This window comes from Mandrillus leucophaeus, unplaced genomic scaffold, assembly GCF_000951045.1.
Source record: "Mandrillus leucophaeus isolate KB7577 unplaced genomic scaffold, Mleu.le_1.0 Scaffold1246, whole genome shotgun sequence".
NCBI lineage: Eukaryota > Metazoa > Chordata > Mammalia > Primates > Cercopithecidae > Mandrillus > Mandrillus leucophaeus.
In genome coordinates this window covers 214,094-240,751 of record NW_012100832.1, presented here as the reverse complement: position 1 = coordinate 240,751, position 26,658 = coordinate 214,094, and the positions used below count along the sequence as shown (strand labels likewise).

At 36.6% G+C, this 26,658-nt stretch overlaps 1 protein-coding gene across 1 annotated transcript in view; it reads left to right on the top strand.

Moving 5' to 3' along the window:
- ZNF215 (zinc finger protein 215) overlaps positions 1–21,606 on the top strand; it is a 24,631-nt gene extending 3,025 nt beyond the window's left edge. Inside the window, exons 3-7 of the mRNA XM_011971773.1 lie at positions 3,640–4,218; positions 12,817–12,899; positions 14,319–14,451; positions 14,783–14,878; positions 20,765–21,606. Coding sequence (XP_011827163.1) covers positions 3,819–4,218; positions 12,817–12,899; positions 14,319–14,451; positions 14,783–14,878; positions 20,765–21,606 — 1,554 coding nt within the window. The 5' untranslated portion in view covers positions 3,640–3,818. The remainder of the gene's footprint in view (positions 1–3,639; positions 4,219–12,816; positions 12,900–14,318; positions 14,452–14,782; positions 14,879–20,764) is intronic.
- The last annotated feature ends 5,052 nt before the right edge of the window (positions 21,607–26,658 follow it).

Genomic DNA, 26,658 nt, shown 5'->3' with positions numbered 1-26,658 from the left:
TAGCTGGGCATGGTGGCAGGTGCCTGTAATCCTAGCTACTTGGGAGGCTGAGGCAGGAGAATCACTTAAACTTGGGAGGCAGAGGCTGCAGTGAGCCGAGATTGTGCCATTGCACTCCAGCCTGGGCAACAAGAGCGAAAACTCCGTCTAAAAAAAAAAAAGATTCTTTTCCCATAGCATTGTGCTTGTTTTCTTTAATTGAGCTAGAGTGTAGAGGTGGTTCCAATTTGTTTTCTATGTCAGGTGAGATCATGAGTCCTCTAAGTGGGCCTTTCATCTGCAGAAAACTTCACTGAGCCAGCTGCACCCTCATTGTTGTTTATTTTGTGTCCTCACGGGTTAAGGCTGAGTGGTATATTTTTAGAGCAAGTGGTATATTTTAGAGCAAAAGAAAGATCTGCCTGGAAATTGTTAGTGTCCTGAACAAATGCAATTGCATAAATCAAAAGTGGAGCTAATGAGGCCAGATCAGGAGGAGCGTGGATGTCAATAGTTGTGGCAGGTTTTCAGTCTATTGTATTACGGTGAGCCTTGGCAGATGTGAATGAGGAGAAAGATGGACTTGTGTTACGAGTTTGGGGAGATGTCAAGGAGCACGCCAGAGGGATTCATTGCAGGAAATGCTTGCTTCAGGGCAACCGGAAGCAATTTTCTATCCAGTGAGACCCAGGAATAGCCCAAGAAAGGCACCATTGCCCTTTTCCTCCCCGGGCCATGACAACATAAAAGGGATCTTTCAAGCCAGAAGACACCTGCCTCTGTGGCTTTTCACTTGCTGTGGGAAATCCTTTGGGGAGCTTGCATTCACAGATAAAAAAAATTCTAAATAAATTGAATAAAGTTACAGGAAAATAGAGAAGATAGTACAACAGTGTGTCCATACACCCCTCCACTAATTTTTCCTATTAGTAACATTTTACATTAGTATAGTACCTTTGTTACAATTAATAATACTACATTAACTAAAGTCCATGCTTTATTCAAGTTTAATTTTTACCTAATGTCTTTCTTATATAGAATCCATCCAGTATACCACATTGCATTCTGTTGTCATGCCTCTTCAGGCTTCTCTTGGCTGTGACAGTTTGTCAGACATTCCTTGTTTCTGATCATGCTGACAGTTATGAGGGAGTATTGGTTAAGTATGGAGAACCATCTTTTGGAATTTTATGTTTTTCTCATTATTAGACTGGGGTTATGAGTTTAGAGCAGGAAGATCACAGAGGCAAAATGCCATTTTCATCACATTATCTCAAGGCTACATCCTGCCAACATGACTTATTGCTATTGATGTTAATCTTGGTCACGTGGCTGAGGTGGTATTTGTCAGGTTTTTCCTCTGTAAATTTACCTTTCCCCTCCCCCAACATTTCCTCTTTGGCAGGAAATGCCTATGCAGAGTCCATACTCAAGCGGTGGGGTGGGGAGTTATGCTCTACCTTGTGGGTGGCTGAGAATTTGCATAAATTATTCAGAATTTTTCTGCATAGATTTATTCTCCCCCATTTATTAATAAGTTGCCATTTATATCAGTGTGGCTCATGAGTATTAATTTAATTGTTTTAATTATCTAATATTCTGTTGCTTATATTCCAGATTTGGCCACAAGGAGCTCTTTCATTTGGCTCCTGTGTACCTTTGATGTGCCCCAATAAATGTTTCAGTTTCTTTTTTTAAAAAAAAAATTTTTGAGCATTTTTTTACTTTCTGGCACTATAAGATGCTCCATGCTTATGTTGTATGAGCCTCAGTCCTAGAATCAGCCATTTCTCCAAGAAATCCTGGTTCCTATTGGAGAATGGTATTAGAAACCAAGATCTGGGAGCTAATTGTTCTTTTGCTGCTGGGCTGTTCTTGCTTCTAGACCTACTTAGCCAACAGAGCAAAGAAATATGTGTTTATACTAATCTATGTATATATACATATATGTAAATATGTAACCATCTTCATCTAATTCAGCCAAATACAAGTTCACACGTAGGTCTCCAGCTCTAATCCATTATCACAAGGATCATTCTAGACTCCTTCCCTTGATTTTCTGTAAATTTCTAGTCAAACATTGAGAAACCTGGCTCTTACCACTCATCTGCCACTAAACTGTCTTTTAATAGTTCTGTGTGTCCTTCCCCTACTCTGTTCACTAATACTTATTTGAATGCTGAGTGATCTATTCAGGCAGGCATTGCCATGGACAAGGTCGCACAAGCTTTTGGCCAATAGGTAAGATCTAACATTGTAACATACATGTGTGCATATGATCTACTGAGTGCTTACTGTGTGTATCAAGAAATGAGACGAGAGCTCTTTTAATACCTATAATTTGATCAGATATTTTTATATCCATTTTACAGTTGAGAATGCAAATGCTCAGCTTTATACATATAGTAACTAGTACAGCTGAGATATAAACTCATGTATCTATGACTCCAAAGTATGTACTCTCATTTATATATTGCCTATAGCAGAGTTTGTAAACCTTGCAATTATCGACACTTTGGGTAATTCTTTGCTATAGGGGGCTATCCTGTGTAGGATATTTAGCAACATCTCTGGCTTTGACTTCCTAGAGGTTAGGTACAATCTCTAGCTGTAACAATCAAAACTGTCTCTAGACATTGCCAAATTTCCCCTGCTGGCAAAATCTCCTGATTGAGAACTACTAACCTTTGATGATCATAATCAAAATGACACCTGAATAGTAAATTGCATCTGGACTTGGAGAACTGTAAATCAAATAGAAAAAGTTGTATCTGGACAGCCCCGAATGTAGTGACACCTATAATTTGGCAGGCTCTTTGAGACAACCCGTAAAGTTGTGCTCAGTTGTTATGAGAGATATTGGCTCCTGGGGGAATTCTTTTGAGTCAGAGTGTTTCCTACACCACGTTTATGGGTCTCATCTCCCTGCACTTGAGCTACACTCTGCAGAGACTCACACTGAAGAAAAATGCATATTATTCTGCTAGCAAGTTGTTTTTTGCCTTCTGAGTAAATTGGTGCCAAATATGACTAATAGTAGTCTTGTGAGTCTAAATGTTCAGTTGCGCCTAAGACATCCCTGGTGGGCATTGCATAATTGTCCATAGTAAGTCCTAACAGATACAAACTTTTCACTGTAGTCTGGGAATCCACTTTTTGATTTATTCCTAATAATAGTTTATGGATATTATTCTAGTATATTTTAAACAATTGTCTCTTACCTTAATTTCTAGTGCTATTGTCAGTTTCACTCATAGAATTTTATTAGCATTTTAATAAGAACTTGGGGAAAGGTTTTTCAGTCACATCTATTCTGAAACCTTAATATCCTACCTGAAGTTTTGTGTTGCTTAATTTTAAGGTAAAAATGGTTTGCTACTTGATATAGAATAAATCTAATTGCAATTCAATTATGAAGTCTTTTTAAATCAAAGGACTCTTCATCATTTGTTTCGGTATGTCTATTTATCTGTGTGTGTCCTTTGGGAAACTGGTTAGGAGAAAGGAAAAGCATATTTTCTAGTTTTAAGAAAGGAAAATAAAATAGAAGGAGAATCCAGATATGTATTTTTCTTAGGCAATTTTAATAACAATAGTTATGTTTTAAAACTATGCTAATATATGTTTGTTACCTGTGGGTTAATTTCTATCTTTTTTCAGTTGCTCAGGTATCTGAATATTGGCTTTGTGTATAAAGTTCCTGGAGCTTTCCTTCTTACCGTGAAATAACTTGGCTTAAATCACGCTGCATATAGTACACAGGTGCTTAGCTCAAGCCTGAGAATTACTGCAATCTAGTAAGGTGGATTTGAACTACTGTGGGAGTTCTATTTAGGAAGATGCAGCCTCTGAGCAAGTTGATGGCTATCTCAAAACCTCAAAACATGTCTCTACATGAACAAAGAGAGGTTCTGAGAGCAGATATCTCTTGGCAGCAGGAAACCATCCCCATCGTGGAGACACATGACTCTGAGGCATCTCGTCAAAAGTTCAGGCATTTCCAGTATTTGAAAGTGTCTGGGCCCCATGAAGCCCTGAGCCAACTCTGGGAGCTCTGTCTTCAATGGCTGAGACCAGAGATTCATACAAAGAAGCAGATTATAGAACTGCTGGTGCTGGAACAATTCCTGGCAATCCTGCCTGAAGAAGTCAGAACGTGGGTGAATTTGCAACATCCAAACAACAGTAAAGATATGATGACCCTCATAGAAGATGTGATTGAAATGCTTGAAGGTGAAGGTAAGAATATAAAAAAATTGAAGGTAAAATACTTGACCTTTCCCATGTAAAGAGAAACTACCTTTTTTTGAGGTCAGAGGGTATCAGGTGCCAGATCTTGAAGGACTTTATACTACTCTATTAGGCAGCCTTGACTTTATTCTGTAAGTAATAGAAATAGAGAATTAGATCTCACAGATTGGGTAGGGGAGTGAGACAGTTTGATTTGCCAGTTAAAAATATTATGTTGACATCAATTTAGAGCAGGAGTTGGTAAAATATGGCACATGGGCCAAATATTTTTTAAAATAAAGTGTTATTGGAACATAGCTATGTCCATTTACATTTTGTCTATGATTGCTTTTGTGCTATGAGGAGAGTTGGGTACTTGTAGCAGAGACTGTATTGTCTGCAAAGTCTAAAATATTTGTTATCTGCCCCTTTACAGAAAAAGTTTACTGATGTCTCACGTAAAGGAGAGAGATCTGAGGGTTCTGAAAATAGAAAAACCAGTTAGGCTATTGTGATAGATTAGATGTTAGAGAATGAGCATTGGGAAAGCAGGTGTTTGAACCTAAAGGAATTATAAACTTATAAATAGGATACCTTTTGACATAAATTCACATGTACTGGCCTGCATGAGTGGAATTTGGGAGTGGGGGGAGAGGTTGTAATACTTTAATTATGTGGCATGTTTTATTTGAGGTTCCTGTGGGACTTCCACAATGAATAAACCAATATATAGTTAACAGTATGCCTTCAGTGTTCAGAAAGAGAAGATTTGGAAGCTTATATGAATGAACAGAGCAGTAAGAGAAATACAAATCCTTAGGGAGCATCAATATTTAAGAGCTGGTCTAGGTGTAACTATCAGTTACAGGAAATATAGAGGATAGTGGAACATGTTGAACTATACCATGATAATACCATTTGTAAAATCCAAACTGGGAAACTATAAGACAGTCCAGTTTTTAAGGGAAGGAGTATGGCAAAGTGATATGGAGATTAGTTATACATCTTTTAAGTTTTTTAAATCATGTGAATGTGTGGACCTTATAAGATAAGAGGCCATGAACTGGATATATAATGAGGAATTATTGATTGGGGAGAGTGACTGTGTTGGTATTGTGGTTATATTTAGTCTTTGTCTAAAAAATATTTTTTAATGAGCAAAAGAAGAGAAGCCTAATAATTCCTAGAAAGTAATAATCTAGGAAATCAGAGAACCAGAAAAGATTGGTATCTGAATTAAGAAAGGAGAAATTTTCAAGAAGTGAATGTTCAACAATGGTATAACAAAAAGGTCCTATTAAGATCAATATTAAAAATAATTCATTGAAATTGTTGATTAGGAGTAATTTTAAGGTTTAGTTGGAGCAGTTTTAGAGGATTTGAGGGGTGCTTCTTTGTAGTGAGTTGTATTAGTTTTCTATTGCTACTATAATAAATTACCACAAACTTGGTGGCTTAAAACAACATGAATGTATTATTCTACAAGTCTGTAGATCAGAGATCCAACATGGGTCTCCCTCAGCTAAAATCAAGGTAAAGGTGGTACCGTTTTCTTTCTGGGGCTTATGTTCCCCTTCCCCTGTCTTCAAAGCTAGCAACAGTGGGCCAAGTCCTTTTCACACTGCCACATCTCTGACACTTTATTCTATTGTCATAGCTCTTGCTCACTCATGGTGCTTCTCACTGTCTCACCACACTGGGAAAGGTTCCTCACTTTTCAGGATTCATGTAATTAGGTTGTGATCACCTGGATAATTCAGGATGATCTCCCTCATCTTAAGGTCCTTGACTTTAATCACATCTGCAGAGTCCTTCTTGCCATGTATCCAAGGACTAAGACGTGGATATCTTTGGGGGCTGCTATTCTGCCCATCATATGGGTTAAAAAACATAGGTTTGAGGTGGGAATGTGATCATGATTATAGACTATTCTTGAGAAATCTAGTAGAAAAGGCAAATGAGAGGTTGCAGGGTAATACAGAACTGAAGAAAGTCTTTTGGTTGTTTCTTTGGTTTGTCTGGTGGCTCTCTGAAAAACCTGCTCATAGGGCTTGCCCTTATTTTACCTAGCTCAAAAGTCACTCAGAACTGAGTTGGCTACCTGGGGTGTATTTGTCAAAAACATTTCATGGAAAATGTATTAGCTACTGCTGTCTGAGATAATAACAGTTGAGATGCTGAAGAATGATATGCTTTGAGGGAATAAGGGATTTTGAAAGCTCCCACGTATTTCTGAAAATCTGGAAGACTGAAGACATGTTTAGAAAGACCTGAGAAAGCCCTAACTCTTATCTCTAGCTGACCTTCAGGTGCTACACAAGCAAGAAGTGAAGAACAATGTAGAGTTAAAAGTGTCTGACTGAGTGAGTGTGCCCTAATATACACAATGCAGCTGCAGAGACCAGGTGATGGTTTTTGTTTTTGATATTATTTTTATGTTTCAAGGCATTTAAGAAAATCTCTGTGATATTACAAGCTGACCACTAAGCTGAGGGAACAGATTCATGCAGGTAAACACAACATGGAATATAGACTTTACAAAATTAGTTCAAAAGTTACTAAATGAGCAATAACTACAACAGTTCGAGCCTCAAAATATATGAAGCAAATACAGAAGTGAAAGAGAAATAGATCAAGAATAATTATTGGAGATTTCACCCCAATTTTATTAACAGATAAAAATACTAGAAAAAAGATTAAAAAGGAAATAGAAGACTTGAGAAACACTATAAACTGGCTTGAACTAACAAATATACAGAGTGTACTACCCAAAAAACAACAGAAGATACATTTTCAAGTATACATGGAATAGTCTCCAGGATAGATCAAATGTTAGACTAAAAAACAAGTTTCAGAACATTTAAGTAGATTGATATCTCATGAAGTATCTTTTCCAACTATAGCAGAATTAGAAATCAATAACAGAAGGAAATCTGGATAATTCACAGATAAGTGGAAATTAACAGTCACATAATCAATGGGTCGAAAAGGAAAGCACAAAGGAAATGAAAAAATATTTTGAGAAATGGAAACAAAAATACAACATACCAACACTTATGACATACAGTGAAGGGATGGCTCAAATTATAGCTATAAATGCCTACATTAAAAAAAGAGATCTCAACCCTCTACCTGAAGGAACTAGAAAAAGAAAATCTAAAAGCAAGATGAAGAAAGAAAATAAATATTAGAGCAAAGATAAATGATGTGGAGAACACAAAAGTAATAGAACCAACAAAACTGAAAGTTGGTACTTTGAAAAGATCAACAAAATTGACAAAGGTACAGCTACACTGACCAAGAAAAAGAGGACTCAAATTACTAAAATCAGGAAAAGTGGGGACATTACTACTGACTTTGCATAAAATGAAAGGGTTCATAAGAGAATACTACGAGCAATTAAATGACAACAAATTAGATGCACTTAGATGAAATTCACAAATTCCAAAAACACAAATGACCAAAACTGACTGAAGAAATAGAAAATCTGAACTCAACTCACCAATAACAAAAGACTGAATTAGTTATTTTTAAAATTTCAACAAAGAAAACTCAAAGATGATATGGCTTTACTGGTGAATTCTACTAAACTTTTGAAAAATTAACACCAGTATTCTCAAACTCTTCCAAAAAATTAGAGGAACACTTTTTAACTTATCCTGTGAGGCAAGTACTAATCTGATGCCAAAGCCTGACAAAGACATCACAGCAAAAGAAAAATGGCAAACCAAATCCAACAGCATTTTAAGAGGACTATACAAAATGACTTAGTGGGATTTATCCCAGGAATGCAAATATGGTTCAACAAATAAAAATATATCAGTGTTGTACATCATATTAATACAGTGAAAAGGGAAAAGTGCATGATTATCTCAATTGATGCAGAAAAAGCATCTGACAAAATCCAATGCCCTTTTATGACAAAAAATTAAAAAAAGACTAGAAGTGAACTCACTCAACCTGACAAAGGGCATTTATAAAAAACCCACAGTTAACATTATACTTGATGAACTTGATGAACAAGTGAAAGCTCTGTTCTTAGAATCAGGAACAAGACAAGAATGTCCACTCTTGCCACTTCTATTCAATGTCATAGTGAACGTTCTAGCTAGTGCAATTAGGCAAGAAAAAAAGAAAAGGTATCATGATTGAAAAGGAAGAAGTGAAACTATCCCTACTGGCAGATGTTGTACTCTTATATAGCCAAAATTCTAAATAACCCAGTAAAAAACTATTAGACCTAATAAATTCAAAGTTGCAGGATGCAAGATCAACAAAAATAGGTTATGTGCCTATAGCAATGAATGACCCTAAAAAGAAACCAAGAAAATAATTTCATTTATAATCTGTGAAAAATAAAAGAGAAGTGTAGGACTTGTCTGCTGAAGACTACGAACCATTGTTGAAATTAAAGACCTAAGTAAATCCTGCGTTCACGTATTGGAAAACAATATCATAAAGATAATACTCCCCCAAAGCAATCTACAGATTCAAATGCAATCCCTATCAAAATCCCAGCTGCTTTTTTTTTTTTTTTTTTTTTCCTGGCAGAAATGGACAATTTGATCCTAAAATTCATATGGAATTGGAAAGGACCCAAGATAGTCAAACTGCCTTCATAAAGAAGATAGTCTTACAATGTATACTTCTCAATTTCAAAACTCACTAAAAAACTGCAATAATCAAAGCTATGTGGTATTGGAATAGAATTAAGAGTCCAGAAATAAACTCATACATCTATGTCCAATTAATTTTTGACAAGGGTGCCAAGGCATTAAATGAGAAAATAATAGTTTTTCAACAAATGTTGCTGGGACCACTTGATTTCCATATGCAAAAGATTGGAGTAGGGGCCTTACCTCATATCATGCACAAAAGTTAACTCAAAATGGGTCAATTGTCTAAATATAAGAGCTAAAGTCATCAAATTCTGAGTAGAAAATATAGAAATAACTCTTCATCACCTTAAGTTTGGTAATCAATGCTTAGCTATGACACCAAAAATACAAGAAACAAAAGAAAAAATAGATAAATTAGACCATCAAAATTAAACACTTTTTTGCATCAAAAGACACCATCAAGGCAGCAAAAAACCTACAGAATGAGAAAAAACATTTTGAAAATCATATATCTGATAAGGGTCTAATATCAGGAAAATATAAAGAACTCTTACAATTCAATAACAAGATAAGCAACACAGTTTTTTAAATGGACAAAGGACTTGAATGGATATTTTTCCAAAGAAGATATACAAATAGCCAAAAAGTATAGGAATAAATGTTCAGGATCACTAGTCATTAGGGAATTGCAACTCAAAACCATAATGACACCCACTAGGATGGCTATAATAAAGGAAAAAGAATAGGGTTAGCTAGGATGTAGAGAAATTGTTTGGAATTGTATGTCGTTGTTAGCAATATAAAGTGGTTCAGCCACTGTGAAAAACAGTTTGGTGGTTCCTCAAAAAATTAAACATAGAATTACCATATACCCCAGAGAATTCAAGACACATATTCACATTAAGAAGTGGAAACAACCCAGATATCCATCAACTAATGAATGGATAAACTGTGCTATATACCTGCAATGGAGTATTATTCTGCCGTAAAAAAGAATAAAAGTACTGATACATGTTTAAAAAAAAATATTTGGAACTCCAAAACATTATGCTAAGTGAGAGAAGTCAGACACAAAAGGTCACATACTATATGATTGAATTTATGTGGAATGTCCAGAATAGGCAAATTCGTAGAGATAGTATGAGGAAAGGGAGTGTATGGGAGTGACCCCTAAATGAATATGGGGCTCTTTCTAGGTAATGATAATGTTCTGGAATTACATAGTGGTGATCATTGCACAACATTATGAATGTGTTAAAAGCCACTGGATTATATTCTTTAAAATAGCTAATATGGTGAATTTTACTGTGAATTGTACCTTAAACTTAGTTCTAAGCTTAATAGAGAATGAAGTGACTTCACTAGAGCCATGATAGAATGGGAGAAAATTAAAGAATCAATGTAGTGTAGTGGGACTCTGATAAAAGTTGGAGAATATACAAAAAGCAAGGACGTGAAAATTGAAAGGATAGGAGGATGCAGTTATCGATTGATTTATCTAATTTTATATGCATGGTAGGATAGTTCTAAGTAATAAAGACCAGAGTATGAGCAAGGAAGTAGATTGGTTGCTGATGGTTATTAGAGATAAGAAATTCAAAGTTCTATCAGTCTGGGTTGCTGGAAGGGGTGTCTGTGTCAGTGTTGAAGTAACCTATTAAAAGACTGTCAGGATTTGGGGTGAAAAGCAACAATGTGAACCAAGTAACCACAGTTTTTATTGGCCTAGTACAATTACTTTAGTGTTGGTCATTCACAATACACTAGGCTCTCTGAGGGCAGGTATTTCTGTATCTCGCACATAGGAGATAGTAAATATGTGTTGAAAAAATGAATGTGTGATAGCTTAATATATTATAACATCAAGAACAGTATAGTTAAATGGCATAAACTAGTAAGAAATATTTTTGCATGACAGAAAATACTAGGAAGTGGAAGGGAGGTACAAGTAGATCAGAACAATTTCCAAGATCATAGTGCTTACAGGATGGAAAAAGGTGCCTTTGATGATGCCAAGATCCATTTAGCAAGGGAGAAGGAAGAGTCTATAAAGAACTTGAGAATGTATATAGATGTTTCTTTGAATGGAATGAGGGTTTCGGAGAACACGATGCTAAAAGTTCAAGAAGGGGAGGTCAGCAGAGAAGAACTAAGGGAAGAAAATGATATTTAGAGAGAGCAATAAATAAGAGGATAGCTGATTGGAGGCATTTGTACCTTTCCAAGATACCTCAAGAATTTCCAAGAATGTCAACAACAAGGAACAACATTGTACTGACCTAAAGATTATGGAATTGAGCAGACTGACATTCTACAAAGTGTTATATAGACTTGAATAAAGTTAACAGATCTCAGGGCCAGGCTCACACTTGTAATCCCAACTCTTTGGGAGGCTGAGGCAGGAGGATCACTTGAGGCCAAGAGTTGAAGACCAGCCTGGGCAGCATTGAAAGATCCTGTCTCTAAAGAAAAAAAGAAAAAATATAAAACAAAAAACAAACTTTATCCAAGCATGGTGGCACATGCTTGTAGTCCTTGCTATTCAGGAGGCTGAGGCAGGAGGATTGGTTGAGCCCAGGAGTTTGAGACTGTAGTGAGGTGTGATTGCACCATACTGCACTGCAGCCTGGACTGAGCGAGACCCTCTTTTAAAACAAACAAAATAAAAAGTTAGACCATAATATTTACAGCATTCACATGGTACGTTGCTGAGAAATTTGGATTTTTGTTTGCTTTTATTCAGACAGGGTTTCACTTGTCACCAGGCCTGGAGTGTGGTGGTGCGATCACCACTCACTGCAGCCTCGACCTCCTAGGCTCAGGTGATCCTCCTCCCTCAGCCTCCCAAGCAGATGAGACCACATACACACACCACCATACCTGGCTAATTTATTATTATTATTATTTGCAAAGAAAGGGTCTCCCTATGTTGCTTAGGCTGGTCTTGGATGCTAGGCTCAAGCATTCCTCCCACCATGGCCTCCCAAAGTTGTTGGGATTACAGGTGTGAGCCACCAGGCCTGCCCTGATGGTGTTTTAAGAAGTCCCCATGCAGTTGTTTAAATTATTGTTGAACCCAATTATACATTTATAATGGAGAATTCATGCTGATTATTATGTAACTGCATGGTTTTAAGATTTCTGGGGGGTTTCAAAGGTCACTAAAAGTTTTAAAATGGGGGTGGAGATGATACAGGTTTGCCAAATCTTTTTAAGTAAAACATTTTTTAAACCAATAACATATTAGAAGACATTTTAACATCAAAAGAAAGTCCCTTATATTGAATAAATATAATGTTATAACAAACTTACTACATTGTTTCTACTCTTTTCATTTCACCCTGAATCAGTGAAAACTTCACAGACCAGTGTGACACTTGAGGATCACTGATGTAACTCATGAATCTTCCACAGTGGCCCCTGGATACACTTCTCACTGAATGGCTGGATAAGAGAATTGGTTGTCCCTCAGAATTTTATGTTTTGAAAGAAGCAATAGTTCAAGGTGGACAGGTTGCTTAGGTCTGTGTATAGTAAGCACAGAGCAACCTACAGGAAAACAATCCTTGAAAAGAATTCTCTTTGGAGTGTTTGAAGAAGGGATTGGTTGGATAAAATATTATAAGCTCCAAGTAGAATTACAGCCTGTGATGGCTTCGCTGTAGTTAGGCTTTAGTTATGACAGAATTAGTTATTTTTTGGAATCTGCTATAAGCATAGATGAGGTCTGAAAATATTATTTTGTCCCTCTTTCTGATTCAATAGATCTCAACCCATGGAAGCATATCAGAATCACATTTAAAATATTTTAAAAATACAAGGTCTAGGCCTGACCTTTGAAGATTGTGTTTGCTGGTAGGGCCTGACATTATTTTTTTCAAAGTTCTATGGATAATTCCTGTGAATATCATATTAAAACAACTATAATTATTAGAAGTTCCTCTAGGGCAAAACTTGTCTCCCTAATATTTTCCTTCCTCTTCCTCAGATACGCCCTGCAAGGACTCTGCCCCACAGATGGGGAACATTAAGGAGAAAATGAAAGCTGGCTCACGAACAGGCAAACCACAGGTGAATTAGGATTCTAGTTGTTACTGAACATATATGCTCATTTTTAGTATTACCTGCTTTCAATTTTTTGATCTTTGAACTTTTGCCAAACATGGTTCCATCCAAGAACATAAGACTTTTATTTTCCCACAGGACACTGGACCTATTTTAGTTGGTGATATACTCTTAGCCATATAGTCGCTCTGTGTATCTGTTCCCTCAAGAATATAGTTTTATTTTATCTGTAGACGCTATAGATGTAGAGCCTACTCAGAAAACGTTGAGAATTAAGGCTCAAGTGTAGAATCCAGAGCAATGTCACTTACTACACAAGAGTAGAAGAAACCTCAAAGCATACTAAAAAGACAGGACCAAAAGATGTAGGGGAAAACCAGGGAAATATGATGTCACTGAGGCCAAGGGGTAAGAATATTTAAGGGAGAAATGCTTTAAAGCGTCAAAGTAATACAGCCCAAGTAGTGTCTATTCACTCACGGAGATACTAAAATGCACAGGAATCTAAGCCAGATGTGGTGTGTTGAGGAAAGAGGAAGTGAGGAAGCAGACAAAATTAATGCAGACAACTTATTCATAAAGACTGGCTTGAAGGAGAGGAAAGGAAGACGTTTATATATTTCAGTGAGATTGGAGGTGCCACTAAAGACAAGGTTGAGGATGCTGGAGAGAGAAGTGGAATAATTGATGGTGTGATAAACGAGGGAATTTATTCATTAGCCAATATTTATGTAGTGCATAATATGCCAGATACTGTTCTGAGGGCTGAAAATACAATTGATAAATAAAACAAAATCCCAGCCTTGTGGAGATCACATTCTAGTAGAGGTATACAGGCAAATACAAGCAAATAAGGTAATTGTAGAGAGTAATAATTATTACATAGAAAATAAACAATGCAGTAGTAACTGATTAATAGGGAGGCTACTTTGGGCAGTCAGGCAATCTTGCCCATTTGATGAGTGATGTTAAACTGTGAGTCCCAAATGAAAACAGTTATCAGGCAGCATTTCTTAATTAAAGAAAATGCCCTACCTCTCCTCCCACCAGAGCCTACATTTTAATTACAAATTTCCATCAGAACTACCACAAATTCTTCCTGTTTTGAACTCCTTTTAAGTAAATTATTTGTATGGCATAGTAATTTTTTGTTCCACAGTTATTTCAGTTGTCTTTTTTCCCCCTCAACCATAATGTACGCTACTGTAGAATAAGGACTGCACTTCACTTTTCTTTTATATCCCTAATAGAGTATATATAGTACCAATTTGTTTGGCCCTTACTACAATTTGATTTTCATCACTTAGAACCCTCTATCAATTTCTGGTGTATTCTGACTCCTACCCTATTCCTTCAAATCCATTCCTCCTCTGGTAGTGTTTTGGGGAGTGACACCTTTGATTAAAAAGGAACTTGATGTTTTAGGAACCAGTGACATTCAAAGATGTGGTTGTGGAATTCAGCAAGGAAGAGTGGGGGCAACTGGACTCTGCTGTAAAGAACCTGTACAGGAATGTGATGCTGGAAAACTTTAGGAACCTGAATTCATTGCGTAAAGGTGGTTTCCATATGTTTACCTAATCTGTCCATTTAGTAGTCTCTTCCTACTGTTAAAAGCTATAGGACTGCTGAAGTGACTAAGTTCACTTTTGGGTCGGGGTTCAGGTTTGCTAATATTCTTTGGACACAGTAGCTGATTTTCTGACTGAATCTGGATGAAAGTCCTTTCTGATACTGAGCCAGAGATACACAAGTCTATGGTGCTCTTCTGGCCTTACCCTTCAGCAGCTTAGATTACTGTGTCAGGATAGAATTTTCTTCTCTATAAAAATGTCTGAAGTGTCATATATGTTTGTTGTTGTTGTTCTTTTTATTTTCTCCATGAACAGCATATCTACTTTCCAAACCAGTTGAAAGCCTTAAGTTGGAGAGTAAGAAAAAAAGATGGATAATGGAGAAAGAAATACCAAGGAAGACTGTTTTTGGTAAGAATCAGGTAGATATGAGGCCATAGTAAGAAGCTTCTGTTTCTTAAACATACAGACAATGCACAACCCAATCTTTGAATTGTTAGTTGGGAAGGAGATAGCAAAACCTAAACTTTAGTGGGGAAAAACACATCATTGGCTTTTGTTCACAGGTTCTTTTTCTTATGTGGTAAAATAGTCACATAAGGTTAGGGATAGGACCACAGACACTTAAAGCTATGTGACCTGAGAGAGCTTTCTACCAGTTTCCTCATCTGTAACATAGAGTTAATAATAGTATCTACCTCCAGGTTACTGTGAGGACTTAAATGAGTTGGTGTGCCTAGTATACTTAGAATAGTGCACGGTGCGGCCGGGCGCGGTGGCTCACGCTTGTAATCCCAGCACTTTGGGAGGCCGAGGAGGGCAGATCCCGAGGTCAGGAGATCGAGACCATCCTTGCCAACATGGTGAAACCCTGTCTGTACTAAAAAATACAAAAAATTACCCAGGCGTGGTGGCAGGTGTCTGTAGTCCCAGCTACTCGGGAGGCTGAGGCAGGAGAATGGCGTGAACTTGGGAGGCGGAGCTTGCAGTGAGCCGAGATAGCACCACTGCACTCCAGCCTGTGCGACAGAGAACAGTGCATGGTCATGGTAAGTGCTACATCAATGAAAATTAGTCCACCTAACTTTGAATGTTATTCTTTATTTTAAAGAAAATAAGTCAAGTTTATACTAGAGTGATTTCTAGTAATCTTCCATTTTTCCTTTTTTTTTTTTTTTTTAAACTGTATCACTTATTTTATTTTCTGGAAACGGAGTTCTCACTGTGTTGCCCAGACTGGCCTCAAACTCCTGAGCTCAAGTGATCCTCCTGCCTCAGCTTCCACCTGGAGAACTTCTTAACTTTTGCCTTAACTCCCTATCTTCATCATTTTTGTTTATTCTTCATTCTTGTTAATACTTTGTAAGAGAAAATAAAATTGTGATATTAATATAAGTTCTAGTAAGTATAGAAAAGTAAAACAAGGAATATAACTCGCTCATTACTTCAGTATCCAGAGCTATGCAGTATTAACATTTTTTTAAGCCATTTTCTTTGTTTGTGATGTTGTATCTCTGAGGTTTCTGAATATTTGTTTTCTGAAATTGTGGAACAGTTTTCAAAATTTTTCCAGAATTCATCAGGAACACGTCATTTTATATCCTCTTTTCACCTAACATACCATCATGAGTGATTACCTATTTCACTAATCTTTGAAAATGTGGTTTGTAATTCCCATAAAATATTCAATTATATCATAATATATTTAACCATTCCCCCCGCCCCGCCACTGTTGGACATTTAAGTTGTTGCCAATTTTTCAGGCATGTCTGATAACTTCCATAGGATACCCTATTAGAAGAAGAACTTGGCATTAGAGTATAAATTTATTTAGTTGTCTTATATTATGCTAAATTGTCTACAGAAAGGTTATACCAATTCATACTCTCACTAATAATAGAGTATTATTATCTCTTTATTATCATCCTAGCAAACACTGGGTATTATTTACCTGAATTCTTTATTAATTTGATAGGCAAATTATTCTTCTCTTCCTTTCTAAGGTAAATACCCTCTGTCCCTGCTCCCATTGTGCTTTGGACCTCATTTACCCCTACCTTTTCTCATTTATATTTTCACCATTTCTGTCTCATTTTTCCATCAGCTTTTTAACCTTTTCTGGTCATTACTGATTTTTAAAAGTTTTCTTTCAACCCTACATCCTCCTCTAGCTATTACTCTTTTTCTTACCTCTTCTTTGTAGCCAAACTTCTCAAGTACTTTATGCTTGTTTTTCTCATTTCCTCACCTCCTATTCCATACCCCATTTCAATTTAGCTCTTACCCCAGACATTCACCTGAAACAGTTGTTGCTAAAGTTTTTAATGACTTCATGTAGCTAACTCCAGTAGATATTTTTGAGACATTCCTTATCTCACTTGAATTCTCAGCAGTAAGTTCCACTGTTAACTATGCCTCTTTCTTAAAACATTTTTAGGTTCTTGTAATACTTCTGATGTTCCTCTTTGGTTGGCTATTCTGTCTTTTGCAGACTTAGCTTTCTGTAGCTATCTGATAAATTTCAGAGTTTGCCAACATTTTATCTTGTTTTGTCTTCTCTTCTTGCTCTTTTCTTCCCTAGTTTATTACATCCACAACTAGAACTTAAATTATTTCACATGTATATAGGGGACTTACAGATGTATATCCTTAGATCAGACTTTTTCTCTGGAGATTTATATATGCTATGACATTTCTCTGGGATATCTTAAAGATGCCTTAAATTCCATGCAACCAAAGTCTGATTTTTTTTTCCCTTTCTACTCTTCTATTATTCCCTGAGTAAATGACACTGCCCTCTACCTAGTTACATGAGATACAGTTTATTCTTGACACAACTTCTTCTCCTTCACTTCTCTAATATTTGTTCCTTTTTACTTCCCCACTATCTCTTGAATGTCTCCACTTTTGTCCAACTGCAGTGCTGCTATGCTAGTCCAGGTACCATCATCTCTCACCTGAACCACCACCTTGGCATACTTCTTAGCTCTATTATTCTTGTCCCAACTCCATTCTTGGAACCATACTGCAACCAAGGAGATCGGATTTTGTGATCTGCATTTTTTAAATGCTATATTGATTTCAGTATTGTTAATTTCACATTTTATTCTCTGCCTACTTCTCCAATCTCATCTTGCACCACATCCTCCCCTCCCTCTTTATACTCAAGCCACACCTATCTACTTTCAGCAAATCAACATCAAATATATATTAAGCACCTACATACTGTGTCCTAAGCACTCTCACAGGTGTTGGTGTGCAGCAAAGAAAAGATTCTAAAGGAATGCATTCTGGTTGTCCCTGGAATGTGGCTTGCTGTCTCCCATCCCAGCTTTTGACATAGAACGCTCTTCCCCCTGTCCTTTACCTAATTGACCCTTATTCCTCAGATCCTAAATAAGTGCACATTTCCTTAAGGAAGTCTTTCTGACTTGGTTTTTTCTGTTGTACACTTGTACAGCACCTTACTCTTCCTTTTAGCAGTTATCACAATTATATTTTACATGTATCTCTGTGAATATTTGTCTCCCACATTAGGCTGTATGTTCCTTGAGGGTAGGCATAATGTTTCTTTTTACCCTACCTTTACATCTCCAGCCTGTGGTGCAGATTCCTATAGGAATCAGAGAAAAAAGGATGGATGGATAGATATTAGATAAGAAAGGCAAAAATTATTTTTTGGGTTGTCATTTAGTAAAGCTGTTTATGTGGTTTATTGGTTAAAACCGTAGGGGTTTTTAATTAATGTATTAACATCTTATGTAAATTCTGTGGATCACAGTTGTGGCAAATGGAATATCTCAGTTTTGTTTTTTACTTTTATTCATGGTGACTGCCACACGTTTTTTAAACTTATGTAACTGTATTTCCCCATTGTTTTATATCTGTTCATTTTATACATGTTTTTCCATCCTAAAACTAGGAAACATTTTCTGAGTATATTCTACTTTTATCTATCTCCTCATCTAAACATAATAAATTAATCTGGAATTTACTTCAATAAATGTAAGTTATTTTCTCAAATAGTTAATGGATTGTGGTGGATTAAAGATGACTACAAAATCTATGTCATAGTCTCCATCATGATGTAGATTTTGCCAAGGCAGGAGGATTTCTTGAAGCCTAGAATTCAAGACCAGACTGGGCACCATGGCAAGACACCATCTCTACAAAAAATAAGCTGGGCATGGTGGTGCATACCTGTAATCATAGCTGCTTAGAGGACTGCTTGAGTTCAGGAGTTGGAGGTTGCAGTGAGCTATGATTGTATCACTGCACCCCATCCTGGGCAACAGAGCAAGACCTTGTCACTAAAAAAAAAATAATAAAAAAGAGTGAGGAAGTTATATGAAAAATGAGTTGTACAAACATGAGTAACAAAGATTTAATTAGTGAAATATAATTGGAAATTCTGCTATTACATAAATACTACTAGAACACTGTTTTTGGTTATCTGTTAAAAAGATTACCCAAAACATAGTGACTTAAAAGAGCAATCATTTTATTCTCAAATTTTGTGAGAAGACTGAGGAGTTCTTATGTTTCATACGATGTTAGCTAGGATTGCAGTGTTCCAGGGCTCAAATGGGATGGAATGTCCAAGATGGCACATCATATGGGTGAAAGTTAATGCTGGCTGTTCCTCGGAACTTAACTGTTCTTATGGGCCAGAGCACCTACATGTGGCCTCTCTTTGAGGCTTGGGCTTCTCACAGCAAGGTGGCTGGGTTCTGAAAGGCAACATTCTGAGAGAAATCAGAAGCTGTCACCTTAAAGGCTAGGTCCAGAAGTGGCAGAGTATCACTTCTGCCACATTCTATTGGCTTAGCAATCATTGGATCCGCCCAGATTCAAGGAGAAGCAGAATAAACTCTACTTCAGTATGGGGAGAGTGGCAAAGAATGTGCAGCCATTTTGATCTACATTAATCTGTCCTCTGGTTACAAAATACCTGTGTTCTTCCCCCTTGAAAAATACATTTACTCTCTCCTAAGACCCCCAAAGTCTTGCCTATTATGGCATCAAGGTTGAAGTCTAGGATCTCATCTAAATTAGGTCCAGGTTTGGAATACATTTCTCTCTCTGAAGACTTGTGAATTAAAGGAACAAGCTATCTGCCCCCACACACCTAGTGTACACTGGTGAGGCAGAGACAGGAAATTTTTTAAAAGAATAGAACCAAAGCACAGATTTGATATGGGAGATGAAGGACAATGGTTATTCAGTTTTTTTATGGACTCCAGTATAAATATTAGAAAAGCAATGACTCAAACAAAAATGAAGACATTGAAGTTTTTTTTCAACATGGAAGATGACTTCAGTCTCTCATTTGTTAAGCTAGAGGACTACGATAGTTAAGTGGAGATGTCCTAGAGAGTGATGAAAACAAGGAACAGTAATGTGAGTGCAAAGCTGACATGATTTGGTCACCAATAAATGTTGGAGAATAAAATTATTAGGCATGCTTGAAGTTACAAGAAAAAAGTCAGTGAAATTTTATTTTTAAAAAATTGCTAGAATATAGAGTATACAGAGTATATAGAAGCTAAGTGAGAGGAATTTTGAGAAATGAAGTGGAACATAAAACAGAAATGAGGACAGGTGAAAGGAAAAGACCCAATCTTAATTAGAACAGGTAAAGTTTTGAGTTCTAGGAAGTAGAGTAGAAAACTACCAAAGCACTAATGTTGGAATCAGGAGTTATTTTGAGCCCAGAAAAAGGACTTCCTGTTATCTTACATTATAGTTCTTTTTGCCTTTGTTATATTTAGGGAGTAATTGTGGCTGTATGGAAAAGGAGGGGCACTAAGATTGCAAGTTTGCTTTTAGCTGGTTAAGGTATGGTGCCTGGGAATACAGACATATTCTTAAAATTAGGAGTAAATTGGTATTTTATAGAAAGGAATATTTATTATTGGTGAACAGCTTGGGATAAACAAGATGCTAGAAGAAGGAATATTAGAGCCTTCACACACTAGTTACGAACCAGTGATAACTTGAATTATGATATGATATGCCACCCCCCATCCTTGTTCATATAACCATATTTTACTTGAGCCCTATATAGTTTTATATAGTTTTTTTAATAGTCCCAAATAGCTCTATTTTATTTACTAACCTCTTTTTAATATTTTTGTACCATTTATTTATTTTATAAGTATTTTTTTCTAACCTTGCCACACATTTCCATTCTGTGTTTAAGACCCGTGATATATGCATGTACCTTATACAGTTCAGCCTCCATTTCTAATGAAGCAGTTTCCTTTCTAGTTCATGGCATTTTTTATTTCTCTTTAGACATGCAGAGTATTTCTGGAGAAGAATCATCCCATGGAGTGATGATAACAAGGTTTACTGGAAGTGGACACCCTTCTTCAGATGTCTGGAAAGGTGAGAATTGGTTACATAGGAACCAGAAAAAATGGGACATAAATTTGCCACAAAAGGCTTTCATTCCTGAGACAACCTACACTGAGGAGGAAGATTTTGAGTGTAGTGAAAATAAGGAAAGCTTTGATATTAATTCTGTTAGCTCAATTTGTGCTATACAACAGGGAATTTCTTCAAGAAAGGGGTCTCCAAAATGTGACAAGTTTAAAACTCACTTCAAATTTAATTTAGACTCAGTAGGTAAGCAACATTTAGAATATGAATATGGGGATGACTTGAGTCTAAGTACAGATATTCAGCACCAAAAAAGTCATACTACAATGAATTCCTATGAATGTTATCAATGTGGGAAAGCCTTCTGCCGAAGTTCATCCCTTATTCGACATCAGATCATTCACACAGGAGAGAAACCCTATAAATGCGGTGAATGTGGGAGATTCTTCAACCGACGTACAAACCTTACTAAGCATCAAAAACTTCATGCTGAAGCAAAGGCCTGCACAAGCAATAAATGTGGAAAGGCCTTCAGTGAAAGTGAAGACAGTAATAATCCAACACTACGTTTTGGAAATAATTTCTATGAATGTGTTAACTGTGGAAAATCCTTCAACCGGAGCTCCTCTCTTATTCGACACCAAATGATTCATACAGGAGAGAAACCATTCAAATGTAAGGAATGTAATAAAGCCTTCAACAGGAGTTCAAACCTTGTTAAACATCAAAAACTGCATACTCGAGTTAAGTCCTGAAAAAAGAAAAAAATGAAAGATTAATTACCTTCAGTCAGAATGCAGAACTCATTCAACATCATGAATTTATGCTGGATAAAATCTCATGAATATAATGTAGGAAAACATTTGTCAGATTATTCTTTAAATGATATCACAGAGTTAATATTGGATAGAAATATTATTGGATAGAAATCTGTTTGAAGGAATTTTCCTGGTTTTCAGATGAAGCCGTAAGGCTTTGGAGTTAAACATGGTATCACCGTACAAGTGTTTGTGTATCATTATTTTGATATCCATTACCCTTACCTCTCCCTAGTTCATAAATAGGTCTATAGCATACTAATATCCACTTGATTTATTGATGAAGTAAACATTAGGCAAAACCAAACAATACTCTTGGAGTTGATATTTAACAAAATTCAGCCCTTATAAGAAGGTCACAAGAAATCAGGAGCTCATGAGAATATAAGAGAACACTTCTAAGCACAGAAATCTCTGAATTAATGGCTAAGACAACAGTAACAGCCATTTACTCCATTCCTGACAATACTCTTTGCTGTCTTGCTACTGAATGGAGACTAGAGTTGGGATAGGGTTATCAGTTGCAATGGGAGAAATATGTATTGCTGTTAATCTATATGTATTGTTAAAATCTGCATTTGTTTAAAGTACAGCAGGTCCTTGAAAAATGTTTTTGTTTTGTTATAATGTTATAATTGTTATGATGTTGATGAGAAAAATATCGATTCCCAGCCAGGGACACTGTGTGGAGTTCGCACACTCTCCCCATGTCTCCAGGTGCTCCAGTTTCAAACCCCAAAGATGTATACAGTAGGTTAATTGACATATCTAAGTTATCTCAGTCTGAGTTTGTAAGGGAGTGTGCCCTGCAGTGGAGTGGCTACTAATCAGGGTTGGTTCCCACCATTGCCCTGAGCTGCTAGGATGCTCTCTGTCTACCCATGGCCCTGTACTGGAATAACAGGGTAAATAATTATCTTACCTGTTTTTATTAATCCTTCTTAAATGTGTATATAGCTCAGATTTATTTTAATGTCTAATACTGGAAATATTTGGGGTCTTTAGAAGTTTGATGATGTTGTGACGAGACATTTGCCATAGGAACTTAACTCTTGTTTGTATCCATTAGTCTACGGTAAAGTCGGTTTTGTTATACATCATTTCACTTAAAGTTGCAGTTCCTAAGAACCTATTAATGATGTTCAGTGCAGACTTACTGTACCTTTGGGAACCTAGGCTGGAGAGACATCCATAGCCTTAGGTATATCATTTATACCAGACATTATGAGGTTACTAAAGTCTCCTAATACTCTGTACACCAGAACTCTGCCTTCTGTAAACTACCTCAGGATCCCATCTGGTTCTTGAGCCAAGAAGTATGACTTAATCTGCCCCAAAAAATTCACACTGGAGACATTCCCAATTAATGATGATGGTAGCTTTTTGTGAAAGTTCATACTTTATTCAAAGGCAGAAAAGGTATACTGGAGTGAACTCCTATGATTAGTTAAATAATGTCAAAAATCTATGTTTGTTCATCCTTTATATTGTAACACAAGTTTTATTAGGACAAAGCCCTACATAAGTAATTGATACAGAAATTCATATAAACAAGAGGTAACTTGTAGAGAAGCCTAACAAGAGAAAAGCACTCTGAATGTAAAAAATTCTTGAGGTATAGTTCATTCATCAAAGTACTTATATTAATGGATTCTGGTTTTTTAACTTTAGGTATTCCAAGTCCAGTATTTCAGTTTTGAAAATAAGCTGTGATTTTCTTTTGGATGGTTGAAAGATAGAAGTACTATTTTCATTCTTTATATTCTTTGAACAACTAGCTATTTGAGCCTAAATAAAATACTTATTTTTTTCTCTTAAATCTCCAAGCTTTCTTTAAAAAGTGTTTACTATATTCACTAAGTTTAACATCACATAGTTTCAAATAATTTTTGGAGTACATTTAAAGCTCCTGCAGAGCATTTATAGCCAATTAACATCTTCTCACAGCCTTGTTCCACAAGCCTATTTATTTAGTACATTGTATTAGAGTTCTCTAGAAGGACAGAACCAATAGGATAGATGTATATATAAAGGGGAGTTTATTAAGGAGTATTGATTTACACAATCACAAAGTGAGGTCCCCCAATAGGCTCTCTGCAAGCTGAGGAGCAAGAAAGCCAAGTCCCAATTTTACATAGAGTCCAAGTCCCAAAACCTCAAAAGTAGAGAAGCCGACAGTGCAGCCTTCAGTCTGTGGTTGAAGGTCCAAGAGTCCCAAAGCTGAAGAACTTGGAGTCTGATGTTTGAGGGTGGGAAGCATCCAGAACAGCAGGAAAAAGTTGTAGGCCAGAAGACTAAGCCAGTCTAGTCATTCCAATTTCTCCTGCCTTTTATTCTTGCCACACTAGCAGCTGATTAGATTGTGTCCACCCAGATTGAGGGTCCGTCTGCCTTTCCCAGTCCACTGACTCAAATGTTAATCTCCTTTGGCAACACCCTCACAGACACACTCGGGAACAATAATCAAGTTGGCACTCAATATTAATCATCACATATTTGAGTTTTACTGTATACCATCAAAGGTAGATATCTAAGCTGAAACATGAAGAGTGTAGATTAACCAGGTTGTGTCTAGCAAGTGTGGAAATGTTAGGAGAGATGATAAAGGAAAAACAAGGGGCACAAAGCTATAAAGGGATGAGGGCATGGCATGTTCAGGAAACAAAGTTCACTTACTAGAATACAGCATTGGGAAAGAATGGAGCTTTCATTTCACATAGAAGTAAAGCTACAGAGAGACTCAAGGGGCACATCATGAGAGGTCTTGTAAGCCACTTTAGAAGTTTCAGCTTCAGCCTAAAGGTAATAGATAAAATTGTTAACTACACATTTAGTACTCTGAAAATGCTAATTGAAGTAACAAGACAAAACTCAAAAGGAGGAGAAAATCATTTGCTGCTGATATGGTTGACCATCATGACAACCTAATAAAATTCATTGAAAAACTTAGATTTAATACATGAATTTAGATAAGGTAAATATACCAACTTTTCTCAAAAATAATCTTGAATAAGTGGAAAGCTATGTCTGGATGGGAAGACTGCTATCGAGATTTTGAGTCTCTACACATTAAATGACAAATGAAAAATTCTAATCAGATATTCAATGGGGAGGATTTATTTCACAAAATGATTATATAGTTTACTTTGTAGAAGTAAGAAACTAGTTGTGACCATTTTTTTAAAAGCAAGGTAATGAGAACATTACTAGTAACATAGTGTGATACTAGTCTATTGACGTGTGAGACAATTGTTTATAATTAGACCTAGGTGTTTATAAGAATTTAGCATATAATAAACTGTCACTTCAAATTAGAGTGGAAACATTCAATATTTACATATATATCATATACAGATGTATACATATATGAATATATATGATATACGTTGATATATTTTTTGAAAATTTGACCATGCTGTGGAAAACTGGTCTAAAAAGTTAAATGCCAGTCTCAACCAATAAACAAGGGAAATTTTCTATTTTCACTAATACTAAAATACTTAAAGATCACATATTGGGCTGATAGACAACATATAAAAGGAACAATGATACTCAATTTTAGTGGGACTCTCAAGAAATGTAACTCACATGCCACTATGGGAATGCAAATAATTACTTTCTGGAGGGCCAACTTGACAATATATATTGAGAGTGTTTAAAAAGTCAAGTTACAGGAGGAAACAGCACAAGTTAGGATTCAAAAAATCACAAGACCGCATGAGCTCCAGAGAGTGACAAAGAATGCACAGTCTGTACAAAGGAAGAGCAATGGGAGTTGAAGAAAAGACCAGCATCCGGCCTACAAAAAGGAAGGAAGGAGCTGCAGAAGTCAGCCCGATCAAGCAAAAAACAAGTATGAGTCAAGAACCACCAGATTCACACTGAGCAGCATCAACAATCACCTAGAGGTGAGGCCAAAGATGAGGATAATAGGGGTAAAGCAAGTGCTTCACCCAGACTCTCTTTCTTCTACTTAAATACATCATAAGCACCTTACTAGGCTGTCCAGCTATTTCATTTTTAGAGAGTTGTAATCCAGGTGTCATTGCTGTAGATTGCCATGGATCGACACTCTGATTATCCATGTGCTTTTCTGCAGCCTAATGCTGAATCCCGCTTAGAGGATCTATTTTGTAGAGCTGCTTTGGTCCCAGTCTTCATTTTCCTCTGGGTCAGCAGGAAACAGATGTCATTCTCAATTTTAGAATAAGAATAGTTTAATATTATGGGACTATTTTTAAAGGTGTGGGCAAAGTTTAGGGAAACCACAAGAAATAGGAAAATACCCAAAAGCTAGTAATCAGGGTTTTTTTGTTTTTATCCTCAGGCCTAAAAAGGCAAGACAAAGGAGTCATCACCAGAAGCTAGGAGTCATGCAAAGAGGGCACTTTGGTAAGAGCTGCAACCTGAGGTCTAGGAAAGCAACAGTCAAAATCAACCCTCCTGTCTCCTGCCAGGGACTCCCACTGGCTATAGCCATGGAGTTAAAGAGCCCATTGATGTCACCCATTTAGGCCGGCCTCCCAGAGTGGAGAAAAGTGGAGAGTGGATCTAGAAGGGAAAATAGAGGATATCTGGTATGGGATCCAGATTGATCTGATAAGGGACTTATTGTGAACCTCAGCCCTGCCATATATATCTATGAGTCACATCCTTGGAAGTCCAACTCCTTCTTGGGCTGGTTTCTGTACCCTATTATGTTATCTAAAGCAAGTGGAAGTGTATTTTTTAAGTTTGGTCATCTCACTTGGTAATGCTTGGTGTCTTCACCTTGTAGTGTAAGTGGTTCTTACAGGGTGGTCCCCAGACCAGCAGCATCAACATATCTTAGGATTTGTTAGAAATACTAGTTCTTGGGCCCCACCACAGACCTAATCAGGCAGAAATTCTGGAAAATGGACAGTAATTTTTCTTGTAACAAGCCCTCTAATTCTGATGGAAGTTTGCAAACCTCTGATCTAAGCTTGACATCTGGGCCTAATCTTACCA